The 27,742-nt window shown below is 44.0% G+C and overlaps 2 protein-coding genes across 10 annotated transcripts in view; both read left to right on the top strand.

Annotated features, from left to right (window-relative positions):
* The first annotated feature begins 124 nt into the window (after positions 1-124).
* On the top strand, positions 125-26,049 carry LOC118394489 (uncharacterized). 8 transcript variants are annotated; one of them, XR_008065072.1, is made up of 12 exons: positions 125-566; positions 1,538-1,625; positions 1,761-1,830; positions 1,997-2,095; positions 2,326-2,386; positions 2,493-2,814; positions 3,850-5,641; positions 5,790-5,862; positions 5,973-6,723; positions 6,847-8,473; positions 11,880-12,017; positions 22,466-26,049. XR_008065072.1 is itself a non-coding variant. In XM_035787712.2 (9 exons), the coding sequence occupies exons 2-9, from the start codon at positions 1,555-1,557 to the stop codon at positions 6,116-6,118; spliced, it is 2,634 nt and encodes an 877-aa protein (XP_035643605.1). In that variant the 5' UTR covers positions 125-566; positions 1,538-1,554; the 3' UTR covers positions 6,119-6,836. The 8 variants fall into 8 exon arrangements, 1 of the variants encoding a protein (XP_035643605.1); XR_008065073.1 differs by having other exon boundaries at positions 22,483-26,049; XR_008065074.1 differs by having other exon boundaries at positions 22,500-26,049.
* LOC127907595 (coiled-coil domain-containing protein 18-like) overlaps positions 26,045-27,742 on the top strand; it is a 33,899-nt gene continuing 32,201 nt past the window's right edge. For both annotated transcript variants that reach the window (XM_052463461.1, XM_052463463.1), the window contains exon 1: positions 26,045-27,732. In XM_052463461.1, coding sequence (XP_052319421.1) covers positions 27,674-27,732 — 59 coding nt within the window. In that variant the 5' untranslated portion in view covers positions 26,045-27,673. The remainder of the gene's footprint in view (positions 27,733-27,742) is intronic.

Raw genomic sequence — 27,742 nt, forward strand, 5'->3', positions numbered from 1 at the left:
CTGTGTCATTATGGTCACGTGGTCATCTCTGGCGATCATCATTGACATGATACAAGGGTAGTGTGTGTATATGTATGTATACGTTTTATTCCAAAGATGAATGTGTCCACCCTGAAGGGGGGATGTGGTCAAATCATGACGACGGTGATCTTCAGGTTGGAGATCTAGAAAGATGCCAAGAGTTTCCGACTTGGAATTCCGATTGTTCCCAGTGTGGAGCTCGTTATGTTCAAGTTCCCATTGTTCTTGAACGGGCTGAAGTCTGAGATTTTCGCGTTCAGAGTTGTTTTGAACGCGGCATATGTCCGAAGACACAAGGCAAGATGGTATACTATATAATACGTGTAGCCTATTGTCGGGTGTTTTGTTTTCTTCTTTCGCCTATGACGTAATCTGGTCTAGAAATACGTCACTTGAATTTGAGCGTGACAGGACTTCTTGGGTCAGTTCTTCATCAAGGAGTCAGTCAGTTTCAGGCCTAACTACCATCAAGCTAGGAAAGGACACCCGCTCAGACTTCGTGAGGTCAAGTCTGTCACAGATGCTAATGTAGACTAATCCACGAGGTACATACATGTATGTTGATTGTAGACCACTGCGACTTGTCTAGCAGATGACCCGTCAATGCGTTGCCAGCCTCGGCTCCAGGCTTCACTCAGGAGACGGAGGCCTGTGGCTGAGGCTAGGAAAAGGAAATACTGCCGTAGGTTTCTATGTAATGTTAAACGGACACGAGTCACACGCAGGGAAATGTTTCTCTGCCCCTTCAGTAAGGAATTTTAACCTTGTTTACGCCTGAGTTTTCTAGATGTTTGATAAACGTGTTGCTAACAGGGCACTGAGGATTAACACCCATAAGGATGTCAAAGAAAAATAATGCTTATTAGTTTACGTGGTGGTGGGACTAGGCTGCAGGGTGGTTTGGGGTTAAACGCCCCCTCCTGTAATTGTCTCATAAACCACTATATATGTCACCAACATGTATTTCATCACTTTCACTGGATGCCACTAGTCTTGTTCAACTAAAACTGTCATCTGTCTCATCTCAACTTTGTAAGTCACACCGACATAACGGTTTTGAGGTACATTGATTTTTTATTTTGTTATTTACAAGTTATATAGCTAAACGAATTAACAAAGTTAGAGCAGTTGCTAGACCCTACATCCATTTCCGGACTTATTAATATGTACCCATTTGATTCTTGAAAAAAAAACGTTTAAATTCCTCATGAGCTTATTTTAATTGTCATATCCCATTAGACTCCAAAATATAAGCTTGTTTAACTCCAATGTGTGTAAACAAAGTAAATGTAAACAAACACTATATACCCTCAAAACATGGTTCCAACTATAATTGTGATATAATGGACGGTAAGTCCTTGCATCCATTTCTCTGTCTATGAATTTGAGAGCGGTTACATGTCTCCAGCCCCATCCCTCAGCTTTTTTTGCGAAACAACTGCTGATTTCCCCTTTAAACCCTGAAAACACATTCATTTAATTGAGTTGTGGGAATAAGATATATGTTTATCTTCAGACAACTTCATCCTAAAAATGTCTGACTACATTGTGAAGATCGAGGGAACTGGTCCCGAGGAGTCCGAGGCATCCCCTGAGAAGTCCAGGTAACTATTTTTAAAGCAGACAGACTGACAGATCTAAAAATGGATCTATATAGGTGCTCAACAACCACTTACGACCACTAAATAGACTCAACAACCAAATCTCAATGGTTAACTCAGACGTGCTGTGGCCTACAGGGACCCGTCACCTGAGCCTGCTGTTCTGCCCATGACAGATGTGTCCTTCCCTGGAGCAATGGAACACATGGTGAAAAATTTATATTGAAATTGTTGAAGAAATCTTGAGCATAAATGTCTTCTAATTTGCTGGGTCTAGTTAAAAGCATAAAACATGATAGCAATCTAATCTACAATAGGTTATCTAGTACCTTTAGCCTAGCAAGCTATTAATCAATAGATTTTTATGCTCACAGAATGAGATGCTTAGCTCCTTGGATCAAGTGATGGACAGTCAAACACAAGAAAATGGTGAACAAGTGGAAGCAACTGAAAGTCAGAGAAAGAGACTAAAGGTAGCAATCATCTATTGTTACTGTCGGTCCATTTCTCACAAATAGCCTGCCAACATGCCTTCAAAAGCCAAGGGCACTCTCGTCAAACGTTATTTGCTCTTGTGCTTTTACCCAGTGTAATGGCTGCCTTTCATTGTCTACTTCATGAACTCAATGTGCTATCAAATGTTATGAATGCTGGATTGCCTATATTAGTATATTTGACACGGTTTACAATTTTCTCGAAACAGGGAAACCTAGGTTCGTCCTCTGTTGGGTGTTCACTTGGATGTATTCCAAGCTTTGACTCAGGTTAGTGTTTAATCTTTACTTGATTACTTTATTGTATCACTATGATAACACCAGCGATGTCCAATGTGTAAGATAAGTGTCAGACATTTGATCTCCTTTCCTCTAGTGTCCCTTACATCTACAGTCAACACGGATAACAACTCAGGGGAGAGCCTAGAGCAGCTGCAGTACCAAGGGGCCCTGAGGGTGGATACATGTGATGAGGTGGAGGTCAAGGTGCTAGATATCGACTTATCTTCATTCACCCTGAACCGGATTTCCTTCTCCAGTATTCTTCAGGAGGAGAATGACAGAGTGCTGGACAAGGACACTATGGATTGTCGCTCTCTGTCGAGAACAGTTCCCTTTGAAAGCAGCCCAATTCCGGAGAGGAGTGGAAGCTTGAAGACGTATTGCAGTAGTGTACCCACCCCGTACCAGTCAAGATTGTATGTTCATTTCGTTTGACTATGTTATTCATTCCATTCTCATTCTTGTAAGAGTTGAAAAAATGTCCTAAACAGGTGGTCTATGACATCACTTATCTGATAGAGTTTTGTTGCAAAATGCAATATTCACACATTTTTCACCTTTGTGTGCAATTGATTACTTTTTTAATATTAATAGTACTATTCTCAGAATTTGAATTAATATACTTTAGCTTTAAGATGAGTTTCTTTGCTAAATGCTATATATCCATTGTTTAACCCCTTACACTCATGGGAATTGGCCTATATGGATAGGGCTAAATGAAAATGTTTCTAACAGAAGAAATATGGAAAGTATATGCATAACCATGGTAGCAATTTGGAGATTATGGGGAAATTATTAGACTAAAGATGAGGACACAACAGTTCACCTGACAAGACTGAATCCAAACATTACACTGTTGATATTATGCACATTTGAAATTTACTGTCGGCAACTTTTTGCTGCATTTGTTGATAAAGAAATCTGAAAACACTCTGGATACATTCAGTAACATAATATGAATATCCTTGAAACATTTGGGCTTGGTGCAACATAAGACCATTTTGTTTTTACAAAGGTTCGAGTGAGAGGTCTAACTGGTGTTTCCAAGTGGCCACACACCTCTCAAAAGTGTGCACAGTTCCTTAGTAATTTCCATGCACTTTTATGACTCAAGAGTCTTCAACTATAAGGTGCCTTTTTAAAATCTCCTAGCTGTGCCTTTGAAGAATTAGACCAAGCACATTTGTAGTTGTTTTGTTTGGAACACAATTACTGTTGTTGTTTATGCAATCCTAAAAACCGTTCATTATACATCACAATCTGGGTCAGGTGGGCATCATTTCAAAGCTTTTTCTATTGCCAACAAATTATAAAATACAATCTTACGGTCTTAGCCTTTCACAAGGCAATTCAGAGAAACAGATCGTAATTTTTGTGTGCATAGAATGGAGTCATGAGTGGAATGAAACTCTTTGTATGTTCCAAACGGTGTCCTTCATTCTCTATTACAGATCCCTTACCTCCACTGAGGCACATGATCAGGTTGCAAACAGCTCAGGCACACAAGTGAGCCTCCAAATCCCGATGGACCCTCTGGAGGAGCTTTTTGGTATCACTCAGGATATGATATACACAGACGTCCATGAAAGAGTGATTGAAGTGTTGCAGGACATCTACTCGGCAGCTAACCAGCTAGAGCAACAGCTATTCCAGAGTGTCTCTGACAGGCAAGCTAGAGCCATTGTAAAGGCGGTAGTGCAGCAGATCAATGCCGCCCTCTCCAGGGCTCTCCAACAAACCTGCTCGGGATCACAATTACTTACTATAGTGGGATCTGCCAAGCTCTATAGCAAAGATGGGTTGGCAGCGGTGGAGGGCCAAGGAGTTCCTTTGATCACCTCGTCAGCAGAGGGAGACAGGGATGGCAACAAGGAAGGAAGTAGACCGTTGAAACGTTGTTTTAACAGCTTTGTTCGTGTTTTGTCAGCAAAAATGAGGAGTATCTCCAAGGGGATCAAACAGACCAGCGAGAGTGCACAACAAGAGCACAGGCTAGTTGTTGAGCTGCCAGCATCATCTGACGAGGGTACAGAGCAAGAGGCAGCAGAGAAAGCTGGATCTAGTACAGTTTCTGAACCCGCTAGGGAGGAGATCACAGAGGTCAGTGAAGTTCTTCAGTCGGAATCTGATGATTCTCTACTTCCCTCCATCGGGGGAATGCTCTTCCACGTTGGATCCATGCCTCATACAGAGGATTCAGTGGAACTATACGGCAAGGTTCCATCAAAGTTAACACCAGAAAGTATGGTGCAGGAAGAACGTGTTGATGAAGGCTTGTCTAAGGTTTGTTCCAGGACAACTTCTTCAACCAGCACCACTTTCAGCATGGACGATGTCCAGAAGACTGTTGCTACTTTGACCACTTCTGGAAGTGACAGGGGTAGAAGCATTATCACTACCCCAGAAACGCCAGAGCAGAGTCTGCACCACCAGGGAGGTGGACTGGACACCCCTGTCTCCTCAGAGACAAGAGTGGCTGAAAGTGTCAGAAAGAGCCCTGCAACTTGGTCAGACGCAGAGGGATTAAGTTATGCAAAAAAGTCTGTGTCGGAGTTAATGGAGAGGATGGTTCTCAGCCGTGAGGATGCAACGTCAGCAGAGAAGAGCCTGGACATCCTCCTCTCCTCTGGTATTCTTCGTCCTCACACTGACAAGTTAGTCGACCAGCTGCGAAAACTTTTGATGGTGAACAGCACACTTACAGCACAATCTGTGTCTGGCAGGTCAAAATCAGAATCTGCTCTGCCGAAGTCCAGCATGACAGGGGAACTCCAAAGGGAGATCTCAAGGAACGGTTTGCTGGAGATAGCATATACTATCACAGAGAGATCTATAAAGACCCTTTTGGAGCAGCTGCTCACTGCCCTCCTCCCTCCATCTGTAGTGGTTGAGGTTGCCAGGTCATGTCAGAACATCCGACCAGTCACTCCCTCTCAGGTGATGAGTTCTGAAGTTAGCCCAGGGTGCTGCAACCCTCTGTCAATGATTTGCCGTGTGATCATAGATGTCTTTACGATCACAAGACAGGTGGTTGAGACAGCCAGTGAAATGGATATGTCTCCCCCCGGAGAGAACATTGATGGAAGTCTTTGTAGCAACACAGCACCACTGCCCACTGATTCAACCCCATCTGTCCACCCGATCAACCGTGAGTGCAACAGATCTTTGGTGACCAAACCAACAAACAAAATCAAGAGCTTGACATTCTCATTTCCTAAGCTCCCAAAGATCAGTCTCATAAAGGTAAAACCCAGTCTTCATTATTTTGGGCAAGGCATTGAGATCAACTTGGACAGTAAATGTATTGGTATTTTGACTGCAATCAAAAAATAAATGTTAAACTTGTTTGACATTCTTTGAAATTCTTCTTTCCTCACGTTTAAACCACCAGTGCAAGAAAGTCAACCAAGGGGATATCGCTCCCCTTGAGACCACCAAGGATCCTGCTGATGTCAACTATAGTAGTATGTATCTAATAGATGACTATCTTTGCTTTCAAAAGCATACAGGTAGTACTGTGCATGATCAGTGTTTTCTGTTATCCATTTTCTAACGCCACATTCTTTGTTCACAGTATTCTGCACTACTCCAACACCAGAGAATGCACAACGACAAGAGGAAGATCTGGCCTCCTGCTCCTCACAGAGGAAGGAAAGGGCAAAGAACCCATTCTTTTTAATCCGGGTATACTCTGCCAAGTCTACGCATGAAAACAGCTAGCGTCAGTAGAAATGTCCTTTTGGTTATTTGGCAACACAACCAGAGGACCATCTCGCCACCTACTCCACAACGAGGAAGGAGAGGCTCAAGAAGTGTTCATTTTCACTGCCATAGCCAATCATTTCAACTCAGTCCTACTGACATCCCTCTGGGCAAAAAAATTGTTTAATCAACATCGCTTCCACATCATCTCAACACCCTAAAAAATCTACACGATGAACTGATAGGATTTACAACAAGTCATGAACCAGGACATTTCGTCTTTTTTTCACCCAACTTTTAATCTGAATCCAATGACATGGTGATTTTTTTTTTAACGTTGAAGTGACGTTAGTTGACAACTCAACCAAATGTAATTCAAAACTAGATGTTGAACTGACATCTGTGCCCAGTGGGATTTGCTGTTGTCAGTCTTCTACACGGGTTTTGCAACTACATCAGAGGACCATCTTGCCTCCTTACTCCCCAACAAGGAAGAAGAGGCCCAATAATTGTTACTTTTTTGTCAACCAGTCCTTTCAACTCTTTCAAAACTCATTTCAAAACTCTCCTTTCACCTATTAATCTCATTCACGAAGCTTCCAAAGAAATATCTCAACAAAAATGTAAGTGGATCTCACTCCCCTTCCGACCATCCAGAGGGAGACATAAAGCATGCAGTTAGTATTGTGCTTGATCAGTATTGGTTATAATCTGTTTTTTTAAACACCACATCCTCTTGTTCATAGTGTCTACACCACCACCAGAGGAGGAACTTGCCTCCTGCTCGCCAATGAGGAAGGAGATGCCCATGAAGCGTATATTCACTTCCTTCAATAATAAACTGCCACTTCATGCATTCACGAGTCCTTTAGTGAAATGTATATATTTTTAAAGTAAAGTAGAGTGGAGAGATCGACAAAGAAGAGAATTCATGGGCATTCAAAGCTCAAAGAAATCCCTCATGACATTCTTTGAGTCTTAATCCAGCGGTCGAGTTCAAAACGGACTGTATATAGGTCTGGCTGCCAAGTCTGTAAATCCTGTTCTAATCTATTCTCCCCTTTGGACTCAAATATTGATAAAGTCCCTGGCAGTCAGGTTCATGTTTGACACGAATGGTCTGACAATAATTTTTGCTATGAGTAATACACCATTGCAAACCATGAGGCAATCTGACCATAAATAAATAGGCTTTCCATTATATACTGTGATCCTGGCTTTAATCACACATTCATTAAGTTGGTTGTAACAGATGATAAAACAGTATTGATTATTCAAATGTTACACAGACGCCCAAAGGTCACTATTACTGATGGTGCAGTCTTCTATCCACCCATTGGCTAATGTACAGTAGCTACATCTATCATATAAACACACTCTAAAGCCTGCTTCCCATCAGAATGTGCCTTGTTGATCAGAGTCCAGTGGGAGTCATGGAAGTCTCAATGGGTGTTAAGGTAAATCAGGAGATGTGTGTTAGCTCTTTGCAGAGTGTAACACGCCTATCTATCATGTTTAATGCACTTGATCCATATTCAAGAGTTGATCGAATAGTCCAAGTAGTCGGTTCCACGGAATCTGTATATTAAATGTCTAACAGATGAAGCCACTTGTGATATAAATATAGGTATGTCGAATCTGGCACTCAAATGGTGGCATATTGGGACACAATTTAATGTCTCACTTGTAGATACTATCCCCTTATGGCGTTTCTTCTCTCTTAAATTACCTTCAAAGTAATTGTATTTCTTTATGAAAATGCTGCTGTAAAAGTTGGTTCTCTCATGAAATGTCTGAGATCAATCTCATTTTGAAGGGAATTTAAAATTATTTGTTGTCAACTACATGAATCAAAAGGTATGACCCAGTGACTTCATCTCCATGCATTATATTATTTGGTCATTCTGCATATTTAAGAACAAGTGATACATTAGAAATCTCTGGCAATGTTTTCAATTGGGAGGTCTAATCGTGACACCATTCGTGGCATTTGCAGTTCACGACCTCTTTGTACAACCAATCACTTTTTAGACAGTTCCCTCTCGTCCAATCGGATGAGGTGATGTTGGAGCGTGTAGTTGTGTTGTTTTTAATTTGGAAGTGAGCGAATCAGGGAACTGTCAAGCGGTAAAAAAAGAGCACCACATGTTTTCCAGAGTATCACAGTTTCTATAGCTTCAGTTAGCTAACTAACATAAACCCTAGCAACCTGTTGATTGATGTAAGCAGGGTAACGTTTGCTCGCTAGCTAGCGTGTGTAAAATAACAGCCATCAATGTTTAACAACGATGAGGATCTTGTAGATGTGGCCACTTTAAGGAATCAATTGTGATTGACGGAGATAAGTTTGAAAAGTTTGGGAGAACAATTATGGTAAGCAACGCTAACTTACTTAGCTTATAATTGTCAATCGACATGGTTACTGGTGCAGGTCAGGTTGGCCAAAGCCATACAAATGCCATTTCATCACCCACATAGCTATCCTAATTGACTAACATTAACAGACGGTTCGGTCCTCTGAATGCCCGAAATGTGTGGCCCTCACGTTGACATCTCTCTTCCCCATCCTCCTAGTCAATCAGTACATCATGTGGGTTGCCAGGTCGACTGACCCTAGAGCAGGGGTTCACAAACTTTCCAGCATTGGGGAACCACCCCACCTGGCAACCCAATTCTGGAGAGATCCCTCAGCCTACCTAGTACTGAGTCCAGGGTGAGAGAGATCATCAAAGGTTATATTGTATAAGTCAATGGAGAGAACCATCCCGTTTTTGTGGTGGACAGTGTCTGTAACTGTTTATCTTTGTGAATGTGTGTGGTTATTTGTGCACTAGTGTGTATCTTGTCCATGACTTTGTCTGTTTGTATAACATCAATTCAAATTTTATTAGTCACATGTGCCGAATACAACATTGAAATGCTTACTTATTAGCCCCTAACCGACAGTGCAGTTTCAAAAAATACGGATAAGAGTAAGAGATAAATGTAACAACTATTTAAAGAGGAGCAGTAAAAAATAGCAATATATACAGGGGGGTGCTGGTACACAGTCAATGTGCGGGGGCACCGGTTAGTTGAGGTAGTATGTAGATCTAGGTAGAGTTAATTAAAGTGACTGCATAGATGACAACAGAGAGTGGCAGTGATGTAGGGGGGGGCAGGCAGGCAGGCAATGTGAATAGTCTGGGTAGCCATTTGACTAGCTGTTCAGGAGTCATATGACTTGGGGGTAGAAGCTGTTTAGAAGCCTCTTGAACCTAGACTTGGCATTGGTACCACTTGCCGTGTGGTAGCAGTGAAACAGTCTATGACTAGAGTGGCTGGAGTCTGACAATTTTCAGGGCCTTCCTCTGACACCGCTTGGTATAGTGGTCCTGGATGGTAGGAAGCTTGGCCCCAGTGATGTACTGGGCCATTCGCACTACCCTCTGTAGTGCCTTGTGGTCAGAGGCCGAGCAATTGCCATACCAGGCAGTGATGCAACCAGTCAGAATGCTCTCGATGGTGCAGCTGAAGAACATTTGGAGGATCTGAGGACCCATGCCAAATCATTTCAGTTTCCTGAGAGGGAATAGGTTTTGTTGTGCCCGCTTCACGACTGTCTTGGTGTGCTTGGACCATGTTTGTTTGTTGGTGATGTGGACACCAAGGAACTTGAAGCTCTCAACCTGCTCCACTGCAGCCCCGGTCGATGAGAATGGGGGCGTGCTCGGTCCTCTTTTTCCTCTAGTCCACAATCATCTCCTTGTCTTGATCACTTTGAGGGAGAGGTTGTTGTCCTGGCACCACACGGCCAGGTCTCTGACCTCCTCCCTATAGGCTGTCTCATTGTTGTCGGTGATCAGGCCTACCACTGTTGTCATCTGCAAATTTTATGATGGTGTTGGAGTCGTGCCTGGCCGTGCAGTCATGAGTGAATAGGGAGTACAGGAGGGGGCTGAGCAGACACCCCTGAGGGGCCCCTGTGTTGAGGATCAGCGTGGAAGAGGTGTTGTTACCTACCCTTACCACCTGGGGGCGGCCCATCAGGAAGTCCAGGATCCAGTTGCGGAGGGAGGTGTTTCGTCCCAGGGTCCTTAGCTTATTGATGAGCTTTGAGGGCACTATGGTTGAACGCTGAGCTGTAGTCAATAAATAGCATTCTCACATAGGTGCAATAGAGACTGCACCATCTGTGAATCTGTTAGGGCATTATGCAAATTAACTGGGTCTAGGGTTTCTGGGATGATGGTGTTGATGTGAGCCATAACCAGCCTTTCAAAGCACTTCATGGCTACAGACGTGAGTGCTACGGGTCTAGGCAGGTTACCTTAGTGTTCTTGGGCGCAGGCACTAAGGTGGTCTGCTTAAAACATGTTGGCATTACAGACTCGGACAGGGAGAGGTTGAAAATGTCAGTGAAGACACTTGCTAGTTGGTCAGTGCATGCTGGCAGTACACATTCTGGTAATCCGTTTGGCCCTGTGGTCTTGTGAGTGTTGACCTGTCTAAAGGTCTTATTCACATCGGCTGCGGAGAGCATGATCACACAGTCTTCCGGTACAGCTGGTGCTCTCATGCATGTTTCAGTGTAATTTTCCTCAAAGCGAGCATAGAACTGGTTTAGCTCGTCCGGTCGGCTTGTGTCACTGGGCAGCTCTCGGCTGTGCTTCCCTTTGTAGTCCGTAATGGTTTGCAGGCTCTGCCACATCCAAAGAGAGCCAGAGCCGGTGTAGTACGACTCGATCTTAGTCCTGTATTGACGCTTTGCCTGTTTGATGGTTCGTCTGAGGGCATAGCGGGATTTCTTATAAGCTTCTGGGTTGAAGTCCCGCTCCTTGAAAGCGGCAGCTCTAGCCTTTAGCTCAGTGTGGATGCTGCCTGTTATCCATGGTTTTTGTTTGGGGTATGTATGTACGATCACTGTGGGGACGATGTCATCAATGCACTTATTGATGAAGCCAATGACAGATGTGGTGTACTCAATGCCATTGGAGGAATCCCGGAACATATTCCAATCTGTGCTAGCAAAGCAGTCTTGCAGTTTAGCATCTGCTTAATCTGACCACTTTTTGATTTATCTAGTCACTGGTGCTTCCTGCTTTAATTTTTGCTTGTAAGCAGGAATCGGGAGGATAGAATTATGGTCAGATTTGCCAAATGGAGGGTGAGGGAGAGCTTTGTATGCATCTCTGTGTGTTGAATGTAGGTGGTCCAGAGTTCTTTTCTCTCAGGTTGCACATTTAACATGTTGATAGAAATGAGGTAAAACTGATTTAATTTTCCCTGAATTAAAGTCCCCAGCTACTAGGAGCGTCGCCTCTGGGTGAGTGTTTTCTTGTTTGCTTCTGGTGGAATACAGCTCATTCTATGCCATCTTTAGTGCCAGCCTCTGACTGTGGTGGTATGTAAACAGCTACAAAGAATATAGACTAAAACTCTCTCGGTAGGTAGTGTGGTCTGCAGCTTATCATGAGAAACTCAACCTCAGGCGAGCAATGGCTCGAGACTTCCTTAGATATTTAGCCCCAGCTGTTGTTTACAAAAATACATAGACCGCCGCCTCTTGTCTTTCCAGACGCCGCTGTTCTGTCCTGCTGGTGCATCGTATAACCAGCCATTATGTGTGAGATGAGTGTGTTTCTTAGATTTGTGTGTCTGTGTTGGGTTTGTGTGTGATTTATTTAGGTGTTCATTGCTTCTGTGTGTTTGTATATGTGTCTTATATATGCATTGCCATTTTGTCGCTGATGGCATCTCTTAAATGTATGCCAGTTTTTCACCTGTCTACCTCATCCAGGGCTGTGGAGATGGAGGTTGCCCCCTCCTCAGGGAGAAGCTGTGTTGCCTGTGTCAAGAGAACGACTCCCTGGAGAACAGACAGCTCATTAGGGACCTGGAGGTGGCCCAGATTGAACTGGGCAGCTCCAAGACCAAGGTACTTAGTGAGAACAACCATGAATGTGAAGATCGTTGGCGTTCACTAGGTGGGGATGCTGAATGGTTTCTCTGCTCAGATCCTGGGCTTGGAGGCCGAGGTTGAGGCCTGAACTTCTACACATACCGTTGCCCTGAAATTCTGAAAATGTTGTATTGTTCTATTTAGTTTTGTCACGATACCAACATTTCCCAACTTTAAAAACATTAGGCACCAAACAGAATTTAAGGAGAACCAGAAAGATATATTTTTTATATACACTGCTCAAAAAAATAACGGGAACACTAAAATAACACATCCTAGATCTGAATGAATGAAATATTCTTATTAAATACTTTTTTCTTTACATAGTTGAATGTGCTGACAACAAAATCACACACAAATTATCAATGGAAATCAAATTTATCAACCCATGGAGGTCTGAATTTGGAGTCACACTCAAAGCTAAAGTGGAAAACCACACTACAGGCTGATCTAACTTTGATGTAATGTCCTTAAAACAAGTCAAAATGAGGCTCAGTAGTGTGTGTGGCCTCCACGTGCCTGTATGACCTCCCTACAACGCCTGGGCATGCTCCTGATGAGGTGGCGGATGGTCTCCTGAGGGATCTCCTCCCAGACCTGGACTAAAGCATCCGCCAACTCCTGGACAGTCTGTGGTGCAACGTGGCGTTGGTGGATGGAGCGAGACATGATGTCCCAGATGTGCTCAATTGGATTCAGGTCTGGGGAACGGGCGGGCCAGTCTATAGCAGCAATGCCTTCCTCTTGCAGGAACTGCTGACACACTCCAGCCACATGAGGTCTAGCATTGTCTTGCATTAGGAGGAACCCAGGGCCAACCGCACCAGCATATGGTCTCACAAGGGGTCTGAGGATCTCATCTCGGTACCTAATGGCAGTCAGGCTACTTCTGGCAAGCACATGGAGGGTTGTGCGGCCCCCCAAAGAAATGCCACCCCAGACCATGACTGACCCACCGCCAAACTGGTCATGCTGGAGGATGTTGCAGGCAGCAGAACTTTCTCCACGGCGTCTCCAGACTCTGTCACATCTGATGACTAACTCGAACTGGTTGGACCAATAACCCCGGGGCGTAAGTTCCTAACCACCCTTTTTGTAGTGTCTATCGTATGCGTCCTTTGCTGGTACAAGCCTACCATACATCAGTTATAGGTGCTGTACTTCCAAACCTTTGGCAGTCACATTTAACGATGACCTTTTAGCCATTAAAATCATCTAAGTTCTCTGTGCCATTCTTGTATTTATAACACTGGTACTCATCAGTAGTTAAAGTGAACCGAGGTGGGTTGGCCGAGTACCTCAATCTGGCCAACCCAATCCCTGTAAAGTTATTCGCTTTCCTAGGGAATTGTTTAATGTTTACCTTAAATCCTACATCTTGATCTTCTTTGACTCCTTATTCTGTAAGACACTCATCAGTGTATTATATAGTTTATATTTTACTTCTTATCAAAGACAATGGCATCATATAATTAGTACCAGCGGGTGGTAGATATGGATGTATCAGAAAGGTTACCAAGACTATGATGCAGCTCAGAGCCCCTACTCTTCCCAAAAACCGCCAACCCTCTCCTGCCCTTAGTTGGTCTGCTAGGTACCACCCCACACTCACACTTCTAGGAGCACAAACAGTTCTTCTCCTAACTGTGTGTGATCAGCCGTGCTCATATGTGTACATACCTTCTTGCAGTGGGTAACGTAGACCCAAGTGACTCTCTCAGCTATTCTAATGGCAAAGGCGGTGGTTTAACAGAACCTGGTATGGACCTTCCCAACGGGGCTGCTTCCAGTTTATTCTCCTCGGGGACTGGATCCACACCCAGTTTCCTGGTTGGATTGAGTGAATCACCAGCTCCTGTAATTCACCTGTTGGACACAATCTTGGACATGCGAGTTTGGTTAACAAACATTATTCTCATGTGTTCTGCTAGTATATCTTCAACTTCTATATCTACCTGTTCTGGTCCCTAACTCTGGCCTTCTATTTGTTCTACCTGATTAGCTAAACTGTCATCCATTATTTAAAGAAATAGATCCTAGTAACCCAACTCTTGGGATAATATCTTGACCTAATTTTTTAGTTACCATAATCGTGTCCACCAAGGAAGTTGGGAACTCTTCTATCCATTTGCTATATTTATCTATCACTAAAAAAAATGTTTTAAGTAGTTCGTTATCACACAGGCCACAATGTCTTTCCTAACCTACTCTATCATCCTTATTCTACAAAGTGTTGTCTATGTAGTTGTACGACGCCCCTGGAGCAAATGAAGTTCCTTGTCGGCCTGAGTATTTGAACCAGCAACCATTTCGTTACTGGCCAAATGCTGTATCCACTAGGCCAGTGGTTCCCAAACTTTTTATAGTCCTGTACCCCTTCAAACGTTCAACTTCCAGCTGCGTACCCCCTCTAGCACCAGGGTCAGCTGTACCCCCTCTAGCACCAGGGTCAGCTGTACCCCCTCTAGCACCAGGGTCAGCTGTACCCCCTCTAGCACCAGGGTCAGCTGTACCCCCTCTAGCACCAGGGTCAGCTGTACCCCCTCTAGCACCAGGGTCAGCTGTACCCCCCTCTAGCACCAGGGTCAGCTGTACCCCCTCTAGCACCAGGGTCAGCTGTACCCCCTCTAGCACCAGGGTCAGCTGTACCCCCTCTAGCACCAGGGTCAGCTGTACCCCCTCTAGCACCAGGGTCAGCTGTACCCCCTCTAGCACCAGGGTCAGCTGTACCCCCTCTAGCACCAGGGTCAGCTGTACCCCCTCTAGCACCAGGGTCAGCACACTCTCAAATGTTGTTTTTTGACATCATTGTAAGCCTGCCACACACACTATATGATACATTTATTAAATATAAGAATGAGTGTGTGTTTTTGTCACAACTTGGCACGTGGGAAGTGACAAAGAGCTCTTATAGGACCATGGCACAAATAATAACAATATAATAATCAATAATTTATCTCTTTATTTAGCCATCTTACATATAAAACTTTATTTGTTCATCAAAAATTGTGAATAATTCACCACAGGTTAATGAGAAGGGTGTGCTTGAAAGGATGCACATAACTCTGCAATGTTGGGTTGTATTGGAGAGTCTCAGTCTTAAATCATTTTCCACACATAGTCTGTGCCTATATTTAGTTTTCATGCTTGTGAGGGCCGAGAATCCACTCTCACATAGGTACGTGGTTACAAAGGGCATCAGTGTCTTAACAGCGCGATTTGCCAAGGCAGGATACTCTGAGCACAGCCCAATCCAGAAATCTGGCAGCAGCGTCTGATTAAATTCAGTTTTCCCAGAACCGCTTGTTGCAATTTCTATGAGGCACTCTTGTTCAGATATCGGTAAGTTGACTGGAGACAGGGCATGAGAGGGATAACCAATCCAGTTGTGTCATCAGTTTCAAGAAAGTAACTTTGTAATTGCGCAACCAACTCACTCAGGTGCTTCGCTATATCACATTTGACATTGTCCGTAAGCTTGAGTTCATTTGCACAAAAAAATCTTACAATGATATAAAGACCTGTGTGCTGTCCTTGTTAATGCAGACAGAGAAGAATCACAGCCTCAATTTTGTCCCGCACATTTAATATAGTTGCAGAGAGTCCCTGTAATCCTAGATTCAGATCACCCAAATAGCCCAGACGTGTGAGAATCTCGTCATCATGCAAGCGGTCATACAAGTGAAAATTATGGTCAGTAAAGAACTTTAAGCTCGTCTCTCAATTTTAAAAAACGTGTCAATACTTTGCCCCTTGATAACCAGCGCACTTTTGTATGTTGTAAAAGCGTTACATGGTCGCTGCCCATATCATTGCATAGTGCAGAAAATACACGAGAGTTCAGGGGCCTTGCTTTAACAAAAAACATTTTTACTGTAGGGTCCAAAATGTCTTTCAAGCTGTCAGGCATTCCTTTGGCAGCAAGAGCCTCTCGTGGATGCTGCAGTGTACCCAAGTGGCGTTGGGAGCAACTTCTTGCACGCACGTTACCACTCCGCTATGTCTCCCTGTCATGCCATCAGTACAGATACCAGCACATCTTGACCACCAAAGTCCATTTGATGTCACAAAGCTGTCCAGTACTTGAAAAATATCCTCTCCTGTTGTCCTGGTTTCCAGTGTTTGGCAGAAGAGGATGTCTTCCTTAATTGACCCCCCATAAACGTAACGGTCATATACCAGGAGCTGTGCAAGGCCCGCCACGTCTGTTGACTCATCCAGCTGTAACAGACATATACCAGGAGCTGTGCCAGGCCCGCCACGTCTGTTGACTCATCCAGCTGTAACAGACATATACCAGGAGCTGTGCCAGGCCCTCCACGTCTGTTGACTCATCCAGCTGTAACAGACATATACCAGGAGCTATGCAAGGCCCGCCACGTCTGTTGACTCATCCAGCTGTAACAGACATATACCAGGAGCTGTGCAAGGCCCGCCACGTCTGTTGACTCATCCAGCTGTAACAGACATATACCAGGAGCTGTGCAAGGCCCGCCACGTCTGTTGACTCATCCAGCTGTAACAGACATATACCAGGAGCTGTGCAAGGCCCGCCACGTCTGTTGACTCATCCAGCTGTAACAGACTTATACCAGGAGCTGTGCAAGGCCCGCCACGTCTGTTGACTCATCCAGCTGTAACAGACATACCAGGAGCTGTCCCAGGCCCTCCACGTCTGTTGACTCATCCAGCTGTAACAGACATATACCAGGAGCTGTGCAAGGCCTGCCACGTCTGTTGACTCATCCAGCTGTAACAGACATATACCAGGAGCTGTGCAAGGCCCGCCACGTCTGTTGACTCATCCAGCTGTAACAGACATATACCAGGAGCTGTCCCAGGCCCTCCACGTCTGTTGACTCATCCAGCTGTAACAGACATATACCAGGAGCTGTGCAAGGCCTGCCACGTCTGTTGACTCATCCAGCTGTAACAGACATATACCAGGAGCTGTCCCAGGCCCGCCACGTCTGTTGACTCATCCAGCTGTAACACATAGAATTCACTGGCTTGTACGCAAATCAGTAATTGTTTCAAAACATCTCCTGTCACTGATGCTTTGTGTAACTGTGTTGTTTGATGAATTCATTGTCTGTATAGTTTTTTGGGCCTCTTTCCCCAGCATTGTCCCAGCCGTATCCGCGGCAGCAGGAATAATTAAGTCCTCCACAATAGTATGGGGCTTGCCTGTCATAGCCACTCGGTAGCTCACCATATAAGACTCTTCAAGCCCCTTCTTATTAATGGTACCTGCTTTTATATATGTCTTACTACTCAAAAGTTGTCTTAATTCTCGCTCAAAAAACTCCCGTGGCTTATTTTTCAAATTGTGACTCTGACTACGTCAGATTCACAGCCGTCAGTGTCAGTGCAGGTGTAGTACTGCTGGTAGTAGCAGTACTACCAGTAGAGTTGGTATGTGTCTCTATGGATGCGGGCCGTAAATCATTTCTCAATTTTCGAGCAAAAGAAATGAGCAGCAGCTACGTTTGGCTGCATAAGGACCGTTAGTGGAATTTCTGCGTGAGACGAACGGTTAATGTGATTAGATGTTCATTATTTGACTAGGATACCTGTATTTGACATTGTGTTGTTATTTCACTGAACACTAGATGTTTTAATATTATTTTTTGGCAGTGAAACGAGGCTACACAAGAAAGAAAAAAAACTCACCCAAGTGTATAGCCCCATTGGAAAATAGAAATGGACTGTTTAAAAATGTGAAGAAGAAAATAAAAACATTTAAAAAACGATATATATTATTATATTGTATTTTTCTCCATTAAACAGTCCACAATCATATTACACAATTATACAAACAGTATCATACTCACTCATTCATCTTATACAACAATTAGATGTAAACCCTTCGTCTTTCCGTCTCCCCTTCGTCGTTCCGTCTCCCCTTCATCGTTCCGTCTCCCCTTCATCGTTCCGTCTCCCCTTCATCGTTCCGTCTCCCCTTCATCGTTCCTTCTCCCCTTCATCGTTCCTTCTCCCCTTCATCGTTCCTTCTCCCCTTCGTCGTTCCGTCTCCCTTCTCCCCTTCGTCGTTCCGTCTCCCTTCTCCTCTTCTCTCCCTCATCTTTCCATCTCCCTTCTCCCATTCTCTCCCTCATCAAATGTCTTACCATTATCGTGCCATTATCATACCATAGGCATCAATGATCACGGATTGCATACAATACAAGGATGTGCATAAATGTTTGACATAAATACATAACATATTGCAGATAACAGGAGTGTTTCTGATTACATGAACATGTTTTGTTTCTGTGTGTCAAGTGAGGCATTTACATTACATTTAAGTCATTTAGCAGACGCTCTTATCCAGAGCGACTTACAAATTGGTGCATTCACCTTATGACATCCAGTGGAACAGCCACTTTACAATAGGCAGCTGGAGACAGCGCTGGCCTGTAGAGATGTAGGCCAAGGATCAGTACCAGAGACAGCGCTGGCCTGTAGAGATGGAGGCCAAGGATCAGTACCAGAGACAGCGCTGGCCTGTAGAGATGGAGGCCAAGGATCAGTACCAGAGACAGCGCTGGCCTGTAGAGATGGAGGCCAAGGATCAGTACCAGAGACAGCGCTGGCCTGTAGAGATGGAGGCCAAGGATCAGTACCAGAGACAGCGCTGGCCTGTAGAGATGGAGGCCAAGGATCAGTACCAGAGACAGCGCTGGCCTGTAGAGATGGAGGCCAAGGATCAGTACCAGAGACAGCGCTGGCCTGTAGAGATGGAGGCCAAGGATCAGTACCAGAGACAGCGCTGGCCTGTAGAGATGGAGGCCAAGGATCAGTACCAGAGACAGCGCTGGCCTGTAGAGATGGAGGCCAAGGATCCAGGAGCCTCGAGGTGTGTGTGTTTTGCGGTGCTACATGTAGGTACCTCCCTGTTACTTGTACAGCATTGTAACTGTCTGACAGTCTCCACTACCATGCTTGTGTGTGCTTTTGACTGTTTGTACATGTGTGTTTGTATCACTTTGTATGTGTGACCACCTATCCCTCTCCACTCCGTCGCCGGCTGTTGTCTCTGCAGGAGGAGTTGCGTAGCAGCACTCTGGTGTGTAGTCACTTCAGTGTCCAGCTCCAGTACCCCCTGCAGCAGAACATGTTACAGGAGAGCAGCACCCGCTGGCCGAGCTGGAGGACAGCCAGCTACAGGGACATGTAGAGAAACCTATGGAAGAGACAAGGTACATAGACAAATACTCTACCAAGATGAGAGACGAAGATAAATACTCTACCTAGATGAGAGACGAAGACAAATACTCTACCTAGATGGGAGACTAAGACAAATGCTCTACCTAGATGAGAGACGAAGATAAATGCTCTACCTAGATGAGAGACGAAGACAAATACTCTACCTAGATGAGAGACGAAGACAAATACTCTACCTAGATGAGAGACGAAGACAAATACTCTACCTAGATGAGAGACGAAGACAAATACTCTACCTAGATGGGAGACGAAGACAAATACTCTACCTAGATGGGAGACGAAGACAAATACTCTACCTAGATGAGAGACGTAGATAAATACTCTACATAGATGAGAGACGAAGATAAGTACTCTACCTAGATGAGAGACGAAAATAAATACTCTACCTAGATGAGAGACGAAGATAAATACTCTACCTAGATGGGAGACGAAGACAAATACTCTACCTAGATGGGAGACGAAGATAAATACTCTACCTAGATGAGAGACGAAGATAAATACTCTACCTAGATGGGTGTAAATGTGTCCTATAGAGGGACGTCACAAATAACGAGGTGTCGTGCCAACTTGGTAAAACACGGGCCATTGAGTCAGCTACAGGGTGGTAAAACCAACTAGAGAGACTCAGACAAATGGTCTACCTAGACGCCAGGTATGAATATGTGTCTTACAGACAGGGAGAACCCTAACATTGCATTGAGACCTAAGGTAAAACACACATCTGTCAAGCAAAAGCTATTGCATAATACTCCATTTATTTGAGTATTTGACATAGCAGGGTTCTTTCTGTATGTGGTTCTAATCGTCTTAGCTAGTCATTTCAGATGCTCTTGCCATATTGTTGTGTCACTGTTCTTTTTTTTCTTGTTTTTCACCAAGAACACAGTATAAAGGACTCCATTGACCAAATCTAAATATCTACAGTTGCGGGAATTAACATTTCTGAAAGCGCGGCTTGACAGGAGACATGAGATCTGAACTTCCCAAAGGCAACACTCTTTCTGTGTAAAATGTGAAATCTTAGGCTATCACCAAGTCTTCTGTTGTTTTAAGGTGAATCATGTTAACTGTTATTTAGCGGTAGTGGAAAGGAGTCTTTCGAGCAGCGAGGACATTCCCTATCATGGGGAATTCCAAAGGGACATATCTAGCAGACATCGTGATCTTTGTGAGATGCAGCGCTGTGGGTCAATTCCAACACAATTCAGGAAATTATCAAAGTTCCGTTCCTGACTTGACAAATCATTTTAAGACGTGCTATTTCTTATCCACAATGGTCTGCATTTGTTTCAACTTTAATGTTACGCCCACAGATTATCACAAATCAGGGTCGGTCCATAGTGAGAAATCTTATGAGTTTTGAATTTAGCTCTGGTGATATGGACTCTGATCTAACTTGCTGATGTGGCCTGGTTTGTGTCTGTCTAATACTAGGATACAGACAGTAATAACACTGTTTTCCTACTGGAAGCAGCACTAGAAAAAGAGATTTGAATGCAAGTCTTGTGCTTCTTGAAATCCCTCCCATTGACGCACATACTATCGCCTACAGAAATAAATATTTATCGTTCATTTATCTGTGTACTGTACTTTGCTTATCTGACATTCAGTTCAAAATGTACAACTGTAAAAAAACACACAAAAAAAACATTAGTTTCCATGACTACACAGGGATGAAAGCATCTTAATGTGAATTAAACTTTTTCAACATTTTGTTATGTTAGAGGCTTATTATAAAATGTATTTTTTCTTCTCATCAATCTACACACAATACCTCATAACAAAGCAAAAACTGTTTTTTGACATTTTTGCAAATAAAGAAAATGAAATATCACATTTACATAAGTATTCAGTACTTTATTGAAGTACCTTTCGAGGCAGCGATTACAGCCTTGAGTCTTCTTGGGTATGACGCTACAAGCTGGGCACACCTGTATTTGGGGAGTTTCTCCCATTTCTTCTCTGCAGATCCTCTGAAGCTCTGTCAGTTTGGATGGGGAGCGTCGCTGCACATCTATTTTCAGGTTTCTCCAGAGATGTTTGATTGGGTTCAAGTCCATGCTCTGGCTGGGCCACTCAAGGACATTCAGAGACTTGTCCCGAAGCCACTCCTGCGTTGTCTTGGCTGTGTGCTTAGGGTCGTTGTCCTGTTGGAGCAGGTTTTCAACAAGGATCTCTCTGTACTTTGCTCCGTTCATCTTTCTCTCGATCCTGACTAGTTTCCCAGTCCCTGCCACTGAAAAACATCCCCACAGCATGATGCTGCCACCACCATGCTTTGCCATAGGGAGGTTGCCAGGTTTCCTCCAGATGTGACACTTGTCATTCAAGTTCAAGCTTGGTTTCATCAGACCAGAGAATCTTGTTTCTCATTATCTGAGAGTCTTTAGGGGCCTTTTGGGAAAACTTCAAGTGGGCTGTCATGTACCTTTTACTGAGGAGTGGTTTCCGTCTGGCCACTCTACCAGGCCTGATTGGTGGAGTGCTGCTGCTAGAAGGTTCTCCCAACTCCACAGAGGAATTCTGGAGCTCTGTCAGAGTGTCCATCAGGTTCTTGGTCACCTCCCTGACCAAGGCCCTTCTCCCCCGCTTGCTCCGTTTGGTTGAGCGGCCAGCCCTAAGAGAGCTTCTTGCATTTAAGAATGATGGAGGCCAATGTGTTCTTGGAGACCTTTAATACTGCAGCCATTTTTTTGTTGCCCTTCCCTAGATCTGTGCCTCAACACAAAAAGTCTCGGGGCTCTACGGACAATTCTTTCGACCGCATGGCTTGGTTTTTGCTCTGACATGCACTGTCAACTGTGGGACCTTTTTATATAGACAGGTGTGTGCCTTTCCACATCATGTCCAATTAATTGAATTTACCACAGGTGGGCTCCAATCAATTTGAAACATGATGCACCTGAGCTCAATTTCGAGTCTCATCATAGCAAAGGGTCTGAATAATTATGTAAATAATTTATAATTTAAAAAAAAATTATACATTTGGAAAAATGTCTAAACCTGTTTTCACTTTGTCATTATGGAGTATTGTGTGTAGATTGAGGATTTATTTTTATTATGTCTGTAATGTAACAAAATGTGGAAAAAAGTAAAGGTGCCTGAATACTTTCCCGAATGCAGTGTATGTTTAGGATTGTGCTTAAACTCATTATTAGTAATTTAATATGAATATGTGATATCCCCCGGCTCCACAGCTCCCCCGGCTCCACAGCTCCCCCGGCTCCACAGCTCCCCCGGCTCCACAGCTCCCCCGGCTCCACAGCTCCCCCGGCTCCACAGCTCCCCCGGCTCCACAGCTCCCCCGGCTGCACAAATAAATATTCATACCCCTTATTCAATGTTAGAATCAGCTTTGGTAGTGATTACAGCTGTGAGTTTTTCTGGTTCAGGCTCCTGGATTGTACAATATTTGCCCATTTATTCTCTTCAAGCTCTTTCAAATTGGTTGTTGATCATTGCTAGATAACCATTTTCAAGCCTTGCCATAGATTTTCAAGCAGATTTAAGTCAAAACTGTATCTCGGCCACTCAGGAACATTCACTGTCTTGGTAAGCAACTCCAGTGTAGATTTGGACTTGTGTTTTAGGTTATTGTCCTGCGGAAAGGGGAATTCATCTTCCAGTGTCTGTTAGAAGGCAGACTGAAGGTTTTCTTCTAGGATTTTGCCTATGCATAGCTCCATTCTGTAAATGTTTTATCCTGAAAAACTCCCCAGTCCTTAACGATTACAAGTATACCCATAACATGATGCTGCCACCGGTATGCTTGAAAATATGGAAAGTATTCACACCCCTTTTTAGAGAATTTGGTGGTTCTGGGCCTAAATTTAAAATAGATTATTTAGAGATTTGTTGTTACTGGCTTACACACAATACCCCGTTGGTCCAAGCACACCAAGACAGTCGTGAAGAGGGCATGAGGGCAGGAGACTGAAAAGATTTGGCATGGGTCCTGAGATCCTCAAAAGGTTTTACAGCTGCACCTTCGAGAGCGTTCTGACGGGTTGTATCACTGCCTGATATGGCAACTGTTCGGCCTCCAACCGCAAGGCACTACAGAGGGTAGTGCGTACGACCCAGTACATCACTGGAGTCAAACTTCCTGCCATCCAGGACCTCTATACCAGGCGGTGTCAGAGGAAGGCCCTAAAAATTGTCAAGGACTCCAGCCACCCTAGTCATAGATTGTTCTCTCTGCTACCACATGGCAAGCGATACCGGAGCGCCAAGTCTAGGTCCAAGAGGCTTCTTAACAGCTTCCACCCCCAGGTCATAAGACTCCTGAACAGCTAATCAAATGGCTACCCAGACTATCTGCATCAACGCTGCTGCTACTCTATTATCTATGCATAGTCACTTTAAAAACTCTACATGTACATATTACCTCGACTAGCCTGTGCCCCCGCACATTGACTCTGTACCTGTACTCCCTGTATATAGCCTCCACATTGACTCTGTACCGGCACTCCCTGTATACAGCCCCGCTATTGTTATTTACTGCTGCTCTTTCATCATTTGTTATTCTTATCTCTTACTTTTCTTTTGGGTATTTTCTTAATGGCATTGTTGGTTAAGGGCTTGTAAGCATTTCACTGTTGTGACAAATAACATTTTGATATGATTTCATGTGAAAGTGGAATTATGTTTTTACTAATTTCTACAAATGAATTTAAAATGAAAAGCTGAAATGTCTTGAGTAAATATGTGTTCAATCCCTTTGTTGTCTTGTTGGTGATGTGTTGTTGCAAACAGGAGGAATATTTTTGAATATTTTTTATTATGCACAGGCTTCTTTCTTTTCACTCTCAATTAGAGTAGTATTGTGGAGTAACTATGACGTTGTTGGTGTTTTAGAGTTTAATGGCTGTGACAGTAGAACACTAAGTGTTTTATAGTCACGACTGGCCTCATGGTGAAATGAGGGCAGTCGTGTGATTTCCTTTCTCTCCGTCAACTGAGTGGGGAAGGACGCCTGTATATTTGCAGTGACTGGATGTTTTGATACACCCTCCAGTGTCAGTAAGAACTTCACCATGCTCAAAGGGATGTTTTGATACACCCTCCAGTGTCAGTAAGAACTTCACCATGCTCAAAGGGATGTTTTGCTACACCCTCCAGTGTCAGTAAGAACTTCACCATGCTCAAAGGGATGTTTTGATACACCCTCCAGTGTCAGTAAGAACTTCACCATGCTCAAAGGGATGTTTTGATACACCCTCCAGTGTCAGTAAGAACTTCACCATGCTCAAAGGGATGTTTTGCTACACCCTCCAGTGTCAGTAAGAACTTCACCATGCTCAAAGGGATGTTTTGATACACCCTCCAGTGTCAGTAAGAACTTCACCATGCTCAAAGGGATGTTTTGCTACACCCTCCAGTGTCAGTAAGAACTTCACCATGCTCAAAGGGATGTTTTGATACACCCTCCAGTGTCAGTAAGAACTTCACCATGCTCAAAGGGATGTTTTGATACACCCTCCAGTGTCAGTAAGAACTTCACCATGCTCAAAGGGATGTTTTGATACACCCTCCAGTGTCAGTAAGAACTTCACCATGCTCAAAGGGATGTTTTGCTACACCCTCCAGTGTCAGTAAGAACTTCACCATGCTCAAAGGGATGTTTTGATACACCCTCCAGTGTCAGTAAGAACTTCACCATGCTCAAAGAGATGTTTTGCTACACCCTCCAGTGTCAGTAAGAACTTCACCATGCTCAAAGGGATGTTTTGCTACACCCTCCAGTGTCAGTAAGAACTTCACCATGCTCAAAGGGATGTTTTGATACACCCTCCAGTGTCAGTAAGAACTTCACCATGCTCAAAGGGATGTTTTGATACACCCTCCAGTGTCAGTAAGAACTTCACCATGCTCAAAGGGATGTTTTGCTACACCCTCCAGTGTCAGTAAGAACTTCACCATGCTCAAAGGGATGTTTTGATACACCCTCCAGTGTCAGTAAGAACTTCACCATGCTCAAAGGGATGTTTTGATACACCCTCCAGTGTCAGTAAGAACTTCACCATGCTCAAAGGGATGTTTTGATACACCCTCCAGTGTCAGTAAGAACTTCACCATGCTCAAAGGGATGTTTTGCTACACCCTCCAGTGTCAGTAAGAACTTCACCATGCTCAAAGGGATGTTTTGATACACCCTCCAGTGTCAGTAAGAACTTCACCATGCTCAAAGAGATGTTTTGCTACACCCTCCAGTGTCAGTAAGAACTTCACCATGCTCAAAGGGATGTTTTGCTACACCCTCCAGTGTCAGTAAGAACTTCACCATGCTCAAAGGGATGTTTTGCTACACCCTCCAGTGTCAGTAAGAACTTCACCATGCTCAAAGGGATGTTTTGCTACACCCTCCAGTGTCAGTAAGAACTTCACCATGCTCAAAGGGATGTTTTGATACACCCTCCAGTGTCAGTAAGAACTTCACCATGCTCAAAGGGATGTTTTGATACACCCTCCAGTGTCAGTAAGAACTTCACCATGCTCAAAGGGATGTTTTGATACACCCTCCAGTGTCAGTAAGAACTTCACCATGCTCAAAGGGATGTTTTGATACACCCTCCAGTGTCAGTAAGAACTTCACCATGCTCAAAGGGATGTTTTGCTACACCCTCCAGTGTCAGTAAGAACTTCACCATGCTCAAAGGGATGTTTTGCTACACCCTCCAGTGTCAGTAAGAACTTCACCATGCTCAAAGGGATGTTTTGATACACCCTCCAGTGTCAGTAAGAACTTCACCATGCTCAAAGGGATGTTTGCTACACCCTCCAGTGTCAGTAAGAACTTCACCATGCTCAAAGGGATGTTTTGCTACACCCTCCAGTGTCAGTAAGAACTTCACCATGCTCAAAGGGATGTTTTGCTACACCCTCCAGTGTCAGTAAGAACTTCACCATGCTCAAAGGGATGTTTTGATACACCCTCCAGTGTCAGTAAGAACTTCACCATGCTCAAAGGGATGTTTTGATACACCCTCCAGTGTCAGTAAGAACTTCACCATGCTCAAAGGGATGTTTTGCTACACCCTCCAGTGTCAGTAAGAACTTCACCATGCTCAAAGGGATGTTTTGCTACACCCTCCAGTGTCAGTAAGAACTTCACCATGCTCAAAGGGATGTTTTGATACACCCTCCAGTGTCAGTAAGAACTTCACCATGCTCAAAGGGATGTTTTGATACACCCTCCAGTGTCAGTAAGAACTTCACCATGCTCAAAGGGATGTTTTGCTACACCCTCCAGTGTCAGTAAGAACTTCACCATGCTCAAAGGGATGTTCAATGTTTTATTTAATTTATTTTCTACCAATAACTTCCCTACTTTGCGAGGCATTGGAAAACCTCCCTGGTCTTTGCGTTGAATTTGTGTTTGGAATTCACTGCTCAACTGAGGGACCTTACAGATAATTGTATGTGTGGTTGTCATTCAAAAATAATGTTAAACACTATTATTGCATACATAGTGAGTCCATGCAACTTATGTGACTTGTTAAAAAAATCTTATTCCTGAACTTATTTAGGCTTGCTATAACAATTGAGTTGAATACATATTTACTCAAGGCATTTCAGCTTTTCGTTTTCTTGACATTATGGGGTATTGTGTGTAGGCCAGTGTCAAAACATTCTCAAAATAATCTATTTTAAATTCAGGATGTGATACAATAAAATGTCTAACAAGTAAAGAGGTGTCAATACTTTTTGAAGGCGTTGTGGAAACCATCAGATAAGACCACAAAATAATTTATGTTTGTAGACTCCAACTGTTCACTGTTGTATAATGGGAGTCATTTGAGTTCAGTCAGACAGAGCAGCTCCTACCCTATAACAAAGAGCGAGAGAGAGGGAGAGATATTCTTATTCCCTGAGGAGCTGACAGAAAGAGAGCCCCATGACTAGTGCCTCCACAACCAGTGTTCTTATTGTGTCCCATCTCCTCCCCTAACCCCCCATCTCCTCCCACCACCCCCCATCTCCCCCTCTATAACCTCCCATCTCCCCCCTCTAACCTCCCATCTCCTCCCCTAACCCCCATCTCCTCCCCAACCCCCCCATCTCCTCACGCCCACCTCCCCCCCACACCCTATCTCCTCCCCCCACACTCCTCTCTTATGGGGTATATATATATATATATACAGCGCTCTGCTCTCTGAAGCATCGTTCCTAGGAAGAGTGAGTTTTCTGTGCTCAGGGTGGAGTTTAACAGTGGAGAATAGAGGAGCACTTTAGGACATTGCTTCTTCTATGTAGTCTATACAGGGGATGGAAGATGCTTCTAACACTTGTCAGTTAGTACTTAAGTTACTCAGTATTCTAGTTTTAAGTTACTCAGTTAGTACTTTAATTTGGTCCCAGGTCCTACAGATCCTGAGTTTTTTTGTGGGTAGTGCAGTAGCATTATGGGGGCACGGTTGTGCACTGTTAGTTGGACGCCAGATGGAGGGTGTCTAGAATGTGTGTGAGTTCCC

This window comes from Oncorhynchus keta, chromosome 15 (genome assembly GCF_023373465.1).
Source record: "Oncorhynchus keta strain PuntledgeMale-10-30-2019 chromosome 15, Oket_V2, whole genome shotgun sequence".
NCBI classification, from domain to species: domain Eukaryota; kingdom Metazoa; phylum Chordata; class Actinopteri; order Salmoniformes; family Salmonidae; genus Oncorhynchus; species Oncorhynchus keta.